Source organism: Ovis canadensis, chromosome 1 (assembly GCF_042477335.2).
Source record: "Ovis canadensis isolate MfBH-ARS-UI-01 breed Bighorn chromosome 1, ARS-UI_OviCan_v2, whole genome shotgun sequence".
Classification (NCBI taxonomy): Eukaryota; Metazoa; Chordata; class Mammalia; order Artiodactyla; family Bovidae; genus Ovis; species Ovis canadensis.
Genome location: NC_091245.1, coordinates 830,980 through 843,914, shown reverse-complemented (window position 1 = coordinate 843,914; position 12,935 = coordinate 830,980). Strand labels below are relative to the sequence as shown.

General features: G+C 64.9%; 1 protein-coding gene across 2 annotated transcripts; it reads right to left on the bottom strand.

Annotated features, from left to right (window-relative positions):
• Positions 1 to 3,672: 3,672 nt before the first annotated feature.
• Positions 3,673 to 12,935, bottom strand: PDCD1 (programmed cell death 1). 2 transcript variants are annotated; one of them, XM_069599414.1, is made up of 5 exons: positions 12,603 to 12,935; positions 5,978 to 6,340; positions 5,499 to 5,660; positions 4,885 to 4,919; positions 3,673 to 4,686 (listed from the first exon to the last, which is right to left on the bottom strand). In XM_069599414.1, exons 1-5 carry the CDS (start codon positions 12,676 to 12,678, stop codon positions 4,471 to 4,473), a joined length of 852 nt encoding a protein of 283 aa, XP_069455515.1. In that variant the 5' UTR covers positions 12,679 to 12,935; the 3' UTR covers positions 3,673 to 4,470. The 2 variants fall into 2 exon arrangements, with proteins under 2 accessions (XP_069455515.1, XP_069455543.1); XM_069599442.1 differs by having other exon boundaries at positions 3,673 to 4,683; positions 12,603 to 12,763.

Below are 12,935 nucleotides of genomic sequence, written 5' to 3'. Positions count from 1 at the left end.
CACACAGTGGCCCACCCTGCCCTTCCCAGGCAACCGTGACCTTGTGCTTGCCGTTGTCCCTGCGTGGATCCGTGGGGGAGGGAGCGTACGCCTTCCCTTCCGTCTCCTCTGCAGGCCCCCCTCCACCACGCCTGGGGGGAGGCCGGGAAGCAGTCTCTGGCCAAGCCCCCAGACTCTGCATCTTTCTAAACGGAGACCATCCCCCACTCCCCGACACTAACTCCCCCGCTTCTCCCCACCTGTTGGCACCTCCTGATGTGCTTTCCGTCTTCACGGTTTGGCTGCTCTGAGCACTGCAGGTAAGCGGGTTGCAGGTGTCCATCCCCTTCCGTCTGGCCCACGTCACTGAGCATTGTGTCCTCAGGGTCCATCCACAGTTAGCGCGGTTCAGAACTTCCTTCGTGCTTTCGCTGAATAGTACTCTGTTGTGTGGACGGGCCACACTCTGTTTATCCTTCATCAGTTGGGACACCTGGGTTGCTTCCATCTTGTGGCTACTGCGGACAGTGCTGCTGTGAATGTGGGTGGACAGAATTTAAAATTAATTTATATTTTAAATGACTAAATAATAGAATTTGATAGTTGGTTTTTGGAATTTGGACTGATGTAAAAACATAAAAACAGAAGACAGTCGTGCATTTTGCCACTGTGGGTGGGGGGACAGTGGTTCAGCTGCACCTAAGGCAGGGACCCCAAAGGGGACCCCCTCCCGTGCCCAGACCACGCCCTCAGGTCGGCCACACGTTGCCCGAAGGACCAGCAGAAGCTGAGTCTGGGGGGCTGGGGCCCTGGCTGGGTTAGTTAAGGGGCCTGGGGGGCTGGTGTGTGGCTCCTGGGCCAGTGGATAGGCCACCAGGGGCTGGCGTCTCTGGGGCAGTCGAGAGGCTGGGGGCCAGCGGCCTGTATGTGTGGTCAGCGCCATCGGGGCCTCTTCCTGCCCGAGGAGAGGGCTGCTGAGTGCCTCCTGATGCTCAGACGACCGGGCCTGAGGTGCGGGGCTGGGGGGGTGACACGTCAGAGGCGGCCTTGACCTGCGGCGGGCGCAGTGTGCCCCAGACCACAGTGGGGGGGGCTCAGGGATCACAAACATGGGCCCCCCCGTCAGCAATGGGGCAGACCATCTGGGTGGAGGTACAGGGCCGCAGGGAGGGTCCCCACATTCTGAAGCCTCCAAACACGTAGGTACCTCGCCCAGACTGCAGGCACTTCCCTCCACCCACACGGGACCGCAGACCGCAGGGGCCTCCCTCCGTCCACATGGGACTGCAGACCGCAGTGGCCTCCGTCCACACCTGACCACAGGCCGCAGGGCCTTGGTCCACTGAGGCTGAAGGCCCAGGCCCCGCCCCTACAGCAGCCCCGCCTCAGTGGCCTAAGCTGGGTTCCCCTGGAGACCCTCAGCCACAGCCCCACCCTTTGCCAGCAGGCCCCGGGGGACCTGGGGCTCCTCTGCTGAAGTGTCTGGCGCGCCCCCAGCCCCGCAGACTGGGTCAGGAGGGCGCAGGTGGAGGGGGCAGGGGGGGCTGAGGGAGAAGGGAGGGGGGTGGGGAGAGGGGCGTGGGGAGGGAGGGGCGGGGGTGTCCTGCCCGGAGGTCTCCAGCGGGGGGGGGGGGCGGGGAGCCCCGAGGCGCACCCCCCGCTCCCCGCCCCGCGGCTCAGGAGCCCCGCAGACGCTGCTGCAGGGACAGGCCCGCTGGGCCGCGTGGGTGGGGGTGGGCGTGGTGCCGGGCGCCGGGGCAAGCGGGGACGGAAAAAGTGAGTGGGGCGCGGGGCCGCGTTACGGGAAGGCGGATGCGCAGCGCCGAGCGCCGCTCTCGGTCTCGCTGAGCTGGGCGAGGCTGCCAGGCGCCGGCTCTGCCCGCCCGCGGCCGGGCCACTTCCGGCCCCCTGCTGCCCGCTCTTTTGTCTTTGAAATCTTTCTTGCATCAGTATGAACGCGTGGTCTTTAATCCTGCTCAGCGTGTGTGAATCAGGGAGATGTTCGGTGTGCACTGTGGCGTCTCTGACTCTCGAGCGGCCCCCACGGTCCTGACCCGACTCCAGCCTGCCCTGCACCGTGGCCTGGGTCCCGCTGCACACGGTGGCCCAGAGCCAGTTCGCCCAGAGCCCAGGCCTGGGGGCCTCTGCCGCCCCACCGCCTGCCCTCAGCACGGTGAACCTCTGGGGCTTCCGTTCCTGTCAGCCCACCCCAACCCCGGCCCGGGTGTCAACTGAAGGGCACACTCCACTAACCGCTGAATAGCCCGCGACACCAGGGCCTCTTCCCGGCACAGTTGCCTGGGGTGTGAGCACACTCTCCGTGTTGGCTGGTTCGCAGGCGTGGCTGTGACCTGCAGTTTTCTGGTTCTGAGTGAAAACCAGCATCCTCTCCGTGTGTGCACGTGTGTACATGTGACGCGTGGCTGGTGTGTGCCTGTCGTCTGCTCCCCTACTTTCCCCTGCGTCTCTGACCTTGCTGTCTCCTGTAACTGGAGTATTAGCCTCCCGCGTGATATTTAAACACTGCCCCCGGCGTGCTGGTGAGGAGGCTTCTCCCAGGCTCCAGGGTTTCCCCCAGTTTACACTTGAATTTCCCCATCTTCTCCTCCCGGCACCTTGGGAAGCCATCTCCACCCTCCCTGTGAAGTTCTGGCAGGTTTTCCTCCTGCGTCCAGCGGGGCTGGGACTGCTGGGAGCCCGGGCGAGCGAGACAGGCCCACCCTAAGGCCTCCTAGGCCACCTGACAGCGCCCGCAGCTCCTCGTGGGCCCTGTTGCTGGCCCCTCGTGCGCTGACGCCGCTGCGCCCAGGACCCCGAGTTTCAGAGCTGATGACGCCGCTCCTCTTTCACTTTCCGTTCCGGGGTTTCTCCGCTGCTACTCGCCTGTTTGTTTTCCAGCCTTACGGTTGTAGACATGTGGGTCTTACTGGGATCGTGTTAAATGCGGAGGAACTGACGTCTCAGCGCCACGCCTGTGCCCCGCGCTGCCCTTGCGGCTTCGCGCTTTTCTCGTGAAAGCTGCGCCTGGCTGCTCCCGTCGGCGGAATGTTCTCTACCCCTGTTTCCTCAGAGTGGTTCTCGCTGGGTGTATGAAAGCCGTTTATCTCTGGATGTTAACGTCACAGCTGCCACAGACTAGGTTCTACCGTTGCTGGAGCAGTTTCCCCACAGAACCTGCCGGGTTTTCCAGGCGAAGCTTCCCAGGCAGTGTTCCTGCTGGGGTCCTGGCCTGGTTTCTTCCCCCCGCCCGGGGCAGTCCAGGGGCGGCAGGCACAGGGTGTGGGCTCGAGAGGCCTCTGTGCTCTGGGCACAGGGTTGGGGTGTCTGTCCTGTTGGTCAGGGTCATCCCCTGCCATATGGAATGGACTGGAGCCGCCTGCTGGCTTCACGTGGGGCCTGTGGGGCTGCAGCAGGACATTCAGGCCCAGCGGCTTGGTTGGGGGCGTGCGGGGGGCAGGCTGATGGCATGGGGTCAGGGGCAGGGCCCTGGAGGCTGGAGGGGGTCCTGGGGGAGGGCTTTCAGCTCCTGCGGTGTGAGTGTGGGGGTCGGGCCTGGGAGGCCAGTGTGCTCCTGGGTAGTGAGGCAGTGGGGAGGGAGGCGCTGTGTCCTCCACCTTCCGGCGCATCTACAGCCCTGCCCAGCCCCTCTCCACTCCTCCCCCAGCAGCAAGCAGGGAAACTCCGGGCCTTTCCTGGAGTATTCTCACTCTTTAATTACAGTGTAACAGAGTAGGGCGGGCGTGTGGACCCCTGCATGGGACGCATGCCCCCCACCCAGGCCGAGCTGACCCTGGCCACACGGCCGGAGTGCGTGTGCAGGCCTCAGGAGGGGACCTGCCCAGCACCCTGGGGGGAGCCTGGCTGAGACCCCCTGAGTAGCACCGTAAATGGGAGTCCAGGAGGTGTGCAGATGCATGGAGACCCTGCGCCCCCAGGAGGGTTTCGGCGGCCGGTTGCAGCTCTGGGCCAGCTCCCTCCTTTGCTTGTTTGCTGGGCTGCACGAGGGCCTGGCGTGTTTGCAGGCGGAGGGCCCACCACTGCCCTGGCTCTCTCCGGGCCTGGGGGAGCCAGAGGCCCTGGGGAGCCCTGACCTCATGCACGTCCCCACGCGCCCCTCAAGGGACCCATGCTGGGTCTACCGGCTTGCGCCACAGCAGTCTCCAGGCCCCAGGATCCCCTGGGAGGCAGTGGGCGTGTATAAGGGTGGCTCCAGGCATCACAGTCCAGGGCTGGGCCTGGGGTCCTGGGCGAGGCTCTCTCCCTTGCCCTTAGGGACAGTGATGCTTCCTGCCCCTGGATTGCTGCAAGCCTTGAAAGGGGAGCCAGGCAGGGCTGGCGGGTGCTGGCAGGTGCCGGGAGGTCCCTGTGGGCCGGGCTCGAGCCCTCGGTGGCCCACCCTTCTCCTCTCCACCACACGTCTCTCCAGGGAACGCGGCCAGCCCTGGCTCTGGGCAGAGGGTCTGAAGGACTCTGCCCAGCTGGTGAAGCCGGTCAGAGGGGCCAGGAGCAGTGTCCATCCTCGGTCCTCAGTGGCCAGGGCCCCTGCGGGCTGTCGGCAGACGCCCTGCGGCCTGGGAAGACAATGGTGGCGTACTCTGTCTGCTCGGGGACGCAGGGAGCCGCGGGCTCTGGGGTCTTCTCCCGCCACTGGAAGTCCAGCTCCCCGTAGTCCACCGTGACAGCCGGCACAGAGGGGGAGCCCTCCTTCTAGGGGAGAGAGGGAGGGACGGTCATCGGTCTCCGAGGGTGGACACGTGTGTGCATGCCTGCGAGTGCACACACACCCCCTCCTGGAACAGGCACTGATGTTGGGTGAGGGGCGTGGCTGTTCTGAGGCTGCCCGGCCCCGAGTGCGGCTCCGCCCGGTTGACCAGTTGACCGTGGTGCAAAGGGAAGGACACTCACCGGAAGCTGGTCTTGGCTCCTGCAGGCGCAGCCCCCTGCAGAGAAGTACTCGAGTCAGGGAGGCCCAGGGCCCTGCAGTCGTGAGCTGGGGCTTCGGGGGTCCCTGGGCCCCGGGAAAGGCGCTGGGTCCTCCGGCCTCCCCATCAGTCCCCAGAGCCCCCTTGGGACCTGAGCTGTCTGAGCCCCAGCGCCCAGCAGGCTCCTGGGCGTCCTGTGCGGCTCAGCCCAGCGGCCCTCCTCCGGCCACCGCCGGGAGCACAGTGGGCACGCTGTCAGTGGTCCCCGCACGTTCCCCCACACATCTGAGGGAGGGAGGCGCGGCCCCCTGGCGCGATGACGCCCACGCGGGCGCGTCGCTGCGGCTGTCACCTCGGGTGCCTGGTGGTTACAGGAGCTCAGTGCCCTGGCTGAGGTCCAGCCTGGCTGCCGGCCATGGTGGGGGCCATCTTCCCTCCCCCGCTTCCCGAGAGCAGGCCCAGCGGAGGGGTTTCCGAGGGGACCCCCGGCCCTGGAGGCCCAGTCCAGATCCTCCCTGATGGGGGACACAGAGGGGATAGGATTGGGGCAGGAGGCGAGGGAGGGGGCAAGGGGCAGTGCCTTCGGGGACCCATCACCTCGAGTGGCCCCGAGGAAGACTGCGGCCAGGACCCAGATCAGCAGCAGCAGCAGCAGGACCCCCAGAATGAAGCTTGTGACGCCGATGACCAGGCTCTGCATCTGGCCCTCAGGCCTGGGCTGGGGGCTGGGGTGCTCCGTGGGCGGCTCCAGGACCCCCTCTGCAGGGCCGGAGGACAGGGGTCAGAGCCGGGGACCCAGCAGTCGGCTCCTCCAAGTCCCAGGCCCTCACACGCGGTCTCCAAGCCTGCCCCTGGGCAGGGCTTCCAAGCACAAGGTCACCCCCAGAGGCCCCACTGCCAGCCCCCTTCCTCAAGGACAGTGGGTCTGGGGTGCTTCCAGCCGTGGAGGGCGAGGACGGGGGTCACCGCGGTCCTGGGAGTGGGATGCAGGCCGAGCACAGAGCCTGGCGACCCGAGACCACCCTGCCCCGGTGGCTCCCACCCCAGCCCCGTGCAAGGGCCTCCGGCGCCCACACCTGTCACCCTGAGCTCCGCGGGGTGGCTCTCGTTGATCTGCGTCCGGGGTGGCAGGTAGATGGCCCCGCAGAAGTAGGCGCCGCTGTCGTTGCGCTGGGCGGCCACGATGCTCATGTGGAACTGTTGCCCGCCGGGCAGCGGCGTGACGCGGAAGCGCCGGTCTCGTCCGGGCTGGCTGCGGTCCTCGGGGAAGGCAGCCAGTTTGTCCGTCTGGTTGCTGGGGCTCATGCGGTACCAGTTGAGGACGAAGTGTTCCTCCGGCTTACTGGAGAAGCTGCAGGTGAAGGTGGCGTTCGCCCCCTCAGGCACGACCAGCCGGGCGGGAGAGAAGGTGAGGGCGCTCCAGGGCCTGCTGGAGGCCTCTGTGGGGAGAGCGGGCGTGAGGTGGGCAGGGACAGCCCCCGGCCCCGGCCCCTCACCTTCCCTCAGCCCCACCAACGAGGAGGCTCCGCCACGTGCTTCTGCCCCCATGCCCTGCTCGCCCCCGCGGACAGGGTGCTTGCCCCGGGGGACAGGACGCTCGCCCTCGGGGACAAGGCGCTCGCCCCTGGGGGACAGGGCGGTCGCCCCCTGGGACAGCGCGCTGGCCCCCAGGGACAGGGCGCTTGCCCCCCGGGACAGCGTGCTCCCCCCACTGGACAGCATGCTAGTCCCCGGGGACAGGACACTCACCCCGGGGGACAGGACGCTCGCCCCGGGGACAGGACGCTCGCCCTGGGGGACAGGACGCTCGGCCCGGGGGACAGGACGCTCACCTCTGACCAACAGCTCCATGGTGGGACTCTGTCCTCTGACTGTACTGACCTGGGGCCTCTGACCTCCAGGCCCTCATTTCTGCCCCCTCCCAAGGTGGTAAGGGCCTCCACCCTCTCCCTTGCTGAATCCCAGTTGCCAGTCCCTGCAAGTCTGAGCTGCACGGTCCCAGCTCCAGCACCCTGGGTCCTGCCTGCTCTGAGTGGGGGCCGGGGGTGGGTAACCGCTGGGGGCGTCCCGTGGAGGGGGACAAGCTCCATCTCAGGACAGGCTCATTGTTGGCATCTCCCACCCCACGGTGGGCACTGCTGACCAGGCGGTGAGCGAGAGACGCTCTGTATGTTCTGCCGCAACTCGGGGACTGTGCTCAGAGGCCAGCCGGGCCGCCGCTCATCTGAGGATGGGTCTGAGCTCTGCCTGCACGCCCCCATCCAGGCCCGCCACAGCCTGCCAGCGCCCACCCGGGGGCGCCACACCACGTTCAGGGGCCTGCTTGCTGACACACGCGTACATGTGTGCCCTCACAGGCTCACACCCGCCCGCTGGCTGGGCGGGGGGATGACACCCCTCCTGGGAGATATCCGTTGCACGCCCCCTCGGAGTCGAGGCGGCGGTGGTGCCCCTTCCGCAAGGAGGGGCCGTGTGGCTGGAGGGTGCAGGGTGGCCCCTGAGCCGCACATCGGGCCCTGAGAGCCACAGCAGGGAGCGGCAGGCCCGCGGCTGCCCGGTCTGGACCCAGCTCTCGGTCTGCGGACAGCCGCCCCAGCGCCCTCCCCGCCAGCGCCCCTCCAGGCGGCTCCTCGCTTCTTTGGAGGACCCCCCCACCCAGCCCCACTGCTTTATGTACAAGCTGAGCACAGATTCGGTCAAAGCCGTGCGGTGGTGGTGGTGGTGTACGGAGCCGAGAACGCTGGTTCTGGTTCTGCTGGCCCAGCCCATCCCTGCCCTGCACGTGGCCCCTGGTCGGTGCTCCCTGACTCCCACCCGCGGCGAGCCTGAGTCTGGGGCTTCATGGACACCCCAGACTGGCCCTCCCAGACTGTGCCCCCACCCGCTGCACCCACGCCACTTCTGGTCCCACCTGCCGAGGCCTTGAGTGAGCCCGCTCCCGCGTGGCACCCCCAGCAGGCCCCCTGCTCTGAGCCCCCGTGTGGACATTTGTTGGCGGGCCCTGTGTCTGGGGAGGAGGGGCCTGCCCGCCTTCAGGTCAGGCCCTCAGCAGCACCCCCGGCCTGAATCGGTCACCATCTGGGAACTTTTGTGGGGCCTCATGGTGTCGGAGCTGAATGAGCTGGACCCTGGGCTGCTAGCCTTGTCTCTACAGAGCTGCCCTCGGCCTGCTCAGGCCCTGGGACGGCAGGTCCCTGCTGGTGGCCGACAAAGCCCTGCTCCGTCTGGACCCTGCGAACCCCCGCCGCCTCTCAGCCCCTCCTCCAGCGCAACGCTACCTCCTCCCAGATGCCCACCCTGCTCCTACCGGGCCTCACACTGTGGCTGGAGGCCGGGGCTGGAGGCCGCCGGGCCTGAGGCCTGGCCAAGGGTGGTGCCTGCAAGGCAGTGATCGTGGGCAGCCCATCCCCTCTGGGTGCTCAGGACCGAGCTCCGACGGGGCGCTCGCCTCCCACGGCCTTGGCTGTCAGGGGCCCCGGGGGCCGGGCCGGGATGTGGGGTCACAGAGCGGACCCTCACGGGGTACCCCGCGGCCCCCAGAGGGAGAAAGATGGGCTGCTCCGAGCAAGAGTCCAGAAAAGGCGCAGAGCAGATGGAGAACAGGGCGGGAGCCTGGGGCGGCGGACCGCTGAGGGGCCTGGGTCCTGCGATGCACGAGGCCCTGTTCAGCCTTGGCCTGCGAGGCGGTACCGAGCTTCCTCCCGAGTCCGGGGCAGGGGGCCTCACTTTATCTCTGCGGTAGGAACGCCTGTGAAGTCAGCTCTTATCGTTTATGAATTGAACATTTAAATGTTGGCTATTTCTGTAGCAATAGAATGTCAACGAGGGGCCCCAGGCCTTTTTTTCCCTCTTTGAGAAGAGGGTTGAGGAGCAAGCTGAGCCCCCAGCAGGGCCAGTGGGGAGAGACCCTGGGGGAAGACTGGGTGCGGGGTGGGGTGTGAGCCTCGAGGAGGGCTCCGAGTGCCCTCAGAGACTGCGACTCACAGCTGCCGTCTGATGCTTGATGTGGGCAACACCCACCTGCGGTGCTGAAAGCACTGCTCGTGGGTTGTGGGGTCCCTGCCTTGGGTCTCCAGTTCATCCCAAAGGGAAGGCTGTGCCTTTCTCTCCTTTGCAGTGGGCCCGGAGGGAGTGGCCCCATAGTGGGGTCCCCAACAGGTGCCCCAAGAAGGGTCAGCATGTCTGTGACCTCCTACAAGTGAAGGACAGTCACGCCCTTCCTGGGTCCTTCAGAAATGCCCACACCTGCAGGACAGCCCAAAACAGGAGCTCGGGGCTGCATCAGACCAGAGAGCGCCTGCGCAGCAAAGGGCACCATCGAAAGCTGAAGAGGCAGCCTAGCGAACGGGAGAACATGCTTGCAGATCATACATCTGATAAGGGGTTAATATCCAGAGCATATAAAAAATTCTTAAAACAATAGCAAAAAACCAAACAATCTGATTAAAAACTGGGCAGAGGACCTGAGGAGACATCTTCCCCAAGAAGACGTGCAGGTGGGTCACAGGGACATGGGAAGGTGCTCAGCGTCACTGATCAGCAGGAATCGGGACTGCACAGAACCCACAGCGAGCTGGCCCCTCGCACCTGCCGGAGCGGTCGTCATCGAAAAGGCTAGAGATGGCAAGTGGCGGAGAGGATGTGGAGAGAACTGGAAACCACTGTGAGGTATGAAGGCTCCCTAGAAACTAAACATAGGACTACCACGCGATCCACCAATTTCACTTGGTTTTTATGTGAAGGAAACACTCACTTGGAAGACACACCTCCATGTTCACAGCAGCATCGTTTTCAGCAGCCAAGATGTGGACGCAAGCTAAGTGCCCGTGCACAGAGGAATGGATAAAGAAGATACGGTCCATTCAAACAATGGGATTCTACTCGGCCACAAAAGAGAGTGAAATATTGTCACTTGCGACAACATGGATGGGCCTGGAGAATATTATACTCAGTGAAGTAAGTTGCACGGAGAAAGACAAATGCTACTTGATTTTACTTATATGTGGAATCAAAAAAGCAAAGAAACAAACAAAAACCCCCAAACAAAGCAAGATAAAACCCGAGCTCGTGGGCATGAAGAGCAGACAGAAATTTGCCAGAGGCGCATGTTCAGTCGCTTCAGGCACGTCTGACTCCGTGCACCCCACGGACTGTGGCCCGCCAGACGCCTCTGTCCATGGGATCTCCCAGGCAGGAATACTGGAGTGGGCTGCCATTTCCTCCTCCAGAGGATTTCCCAACCCAGGGACGGAACCAGCGTCTCCTGTGTCTCCTGCGTTGGTAGGGGGTCCTTTACCACTGCGCCACCGGGGTCGGCCTTTGCCAGAGGCTGAGGTGGGGGGATGGGTGCAGACAGTCAAAATGTACAAGCTTCCAGGTATAACAGGTCCTTGGCGTGTGGTCTGCAGCATGGGGCTAGGGTTAATAATACTGTGCTGCATATTTGAGAGTAGCTAGGAGAGTAGATCTTGAAAGTCCTCCTTACAAGAAAACACTGGTGCCTGTATGTGCTGATGATGTTAGCCAGACCCACTCTGATGACCGTTTTGGAATATATACAAGGGTGAAATCATTACGTGGTATGCCCAAAATGAATATGATGAGGCAGGCCAATTATACCTCAAAACATCATAATTCTGAGGATTTCCATATCGGAAATGAAATAGAGATTTGATTACAAAAAGAAGAGAAGAATGCCAGGCCCGACAAAGCCAGAGAGAGGGAGGCCTGCCGAGGTCCGAGGAGGCGGGGTCCTTGACTCAGCTCATCTGGGAATGGGCCAGGCAGAGGGCAGGCTCGGGACGCAGGGGCGTCTGAACAGTGGGCCTGCAGCAGGGCCACCGCCCTGGGCCTTAGGGGTGTCTGTGACTGCTGTGTGTGGACCGAGAGGGCTGTGGGCTGTGCCAGCCCCGGACCCAGGCGTTCAGCAGCCCCCCAGAATGCGGCCCTATGGGAAACGGGGTCTTTGCTGGCAGGATCGGTCGAGATGAGGGGTTGGTCTGTGGCCCCTAACGTGCTGTGCCTGTGTCCTTCCTGGGGAAAAGACATGGACAGGCCTGCACACGGAGCACGTCGTGTGACATGGAGCAGAGCTGGGGTGATGCGTCCACAGGCCGAGGGACACCCAGCATCCCTACCACTGCCCGGGGCTGGGAGGGGCCTCAGGCGGAGAGGACCCTGCGACCCCGAGGACCCTCTGACTTCCCGCCTCCAGAGCCGCTGGCCCACAGGCTTCTGAGGTCCACGTGGCCAGCCTGCGGCGGAGTCGCCACGGCAGCCCCAGCACACTGACCCAGGGTCGCCAGTTGGCCACTCTGGGTGCAGGGTGTTCACCGCTGTGTTTTTGTACTTTTTCTGTATCTTTCAAATACTTTTCAAGATTGTAAGTTGAAAAAAATAAAGAATCTGACTTAGAAAAAGTATGTCATAGGCAGAGCCAGACAGTTCTTACAAGGTGGAATTCTCATGACACTATACAGTAGGCATTTCATCCCCAAGCTGCAGGTGGGAAAGTTTCCGCTAAGAGCAGTTAAGGGAGCTGTCCCAAGCCCCCCGGGGCCGACCCCTCTAACGTTCTGATCCGTCCTTCCTTTGGGAAGGGACCCTGGAGGGGAGCAGGTCACCGGAGGCAAGTCACCCCCACCCCAGCCTCAGCCCTTCTCCCCGGATGACACACAGCCTGTCCCCACCCCTCCCAACGCCGTGCCTGGACCCCCAGGCCTCCCCACGGGGCGCCTTGTGACTACAGGCTCCTGGACCGCTGCCCACAGCCTTGAGTTTTGCTCTGTCCACGTTGAGCAAGTCCAGGGGAGGAAGGAGAGCAAGTAGGTCCGGCTGCCCCACTCTGCTGGCCAGGCCCGGGCCGGGCACAGACACCTGAGGGGCTCTGGGCACTAGAGTTGAGGACAGGTGGCCAAGGGGTCAGGGCCGCCCCCCCTCACCGTGGCCCTTCCAAGGCCCTGGCCCCCAGAGTCCAGTGAGGTCCAGAGGAATGGCCCTAGGGCCGACTGGGAGCCCCCTTCCCTGGTGTTCCCCTCCGGTAGGACCTGGCACGGCAGCTGAGGGCAAGGGGAGCCAGGAGGGGCGCCTCCCTGACCACAAGTCTCTGGCCATGGGCCTGCAGGGCCTCCCGGGGAACACCCTGTGTAGGGCGCTGGGGCCAGGCCCCTTCTGGAAGCCCTGCAGATGCTCCTGGCCCTGTGCCCCAGGGCGCCTTGTCACAGACCTAGTGGGGCACGGCCCAGGCCCACGAGGGGATGGGGGTGAATGGGCGTTACTGGAGCCGGGGCCCCGCTGACAGAAACACCGTCAGGCCGTCCAGCCTGTGCCCTCACGGAAATGGCCAGTCTGTTTTCCCGCAGGAAAACACAGGTGGGCCCGGGGTCTGGGGCTCTGGCAGACCAGCGCTGTCATCCTACAGGGAGGACGTGAGCCCGCCCGTCCCTCAGGGCTCCCAGCAAGAGCAGGGCCTTCCTGCCTGCTCCCCAGGGGGACGGGGCCCACCCCTCGGCGAGGACAGGGCCCACCCCGGGCGAGGACGGCAGGTGAGCAGTCGGAGCCCAGAGAGGGCCCCTTACCAGTCCCAGGCCACCCAGCACCCTGCTGGGAGCCGTGCTGGGCCTCGGGGCCGGTCCCACCCGCCGGAGATTGCGAGGCGGGGCCTGGCCCTGACCCCGCACCGCCCAGCCCCGGCCCACCTACCTAGGAGCCACCCTGGCCAGCAGCCCAGCTGCAGCACGGCCCAGACGAGTGGCCACGGCGCCCGCGGGGTCCCCATGCCCAGGGCGCCCGCCCGCCGGCATGCCGCTCACAGCCTCCACTGCCGCAGGAGAGGAGAGGAAGCTGTCCCAGGCGGGCGGAGGGCCCCGCCCCCAGCCCACCCCCTCTTCCTGGTGGGAGAGACACGCGCTGCACAGAGACAGACAGAGGGGAGAGGAGCGGAGACACAGGCAGGGGGAGGAGGAGGCGGGCCTGCCCCCCCCTGGCCCGGGGAGGCTCTCGGCTCTTGCTGTGTTCCTGCCCCTTCCTGAAGCC

Bases quoted from the DNA above. Each gene is read 5' to 3' on its own strand.
- PDCD1 (XM_069599414.1), bottom strand. From the start codon at position 12,678: ATGGGGACCCCGCGGGCGCCGTGGCCACTCGTCTGGGCCGTGCTGCAG. The intron at 5,661-5,977 runs GTGTGGGCGCCG...CCGGCCCTGCAG, and splicing joins CGCGGAGCTCAGGGTGACAG to AGGGGGTCCTGGAGCCGCCC. The intron at 4,920-5,498 runs GTGATGGGTCCC...ACTTCTCTGCAG, and splicing joins CTTCCTCGGGGCCACTCGAG to GGGGCTGCGCCTGCAGGAGC.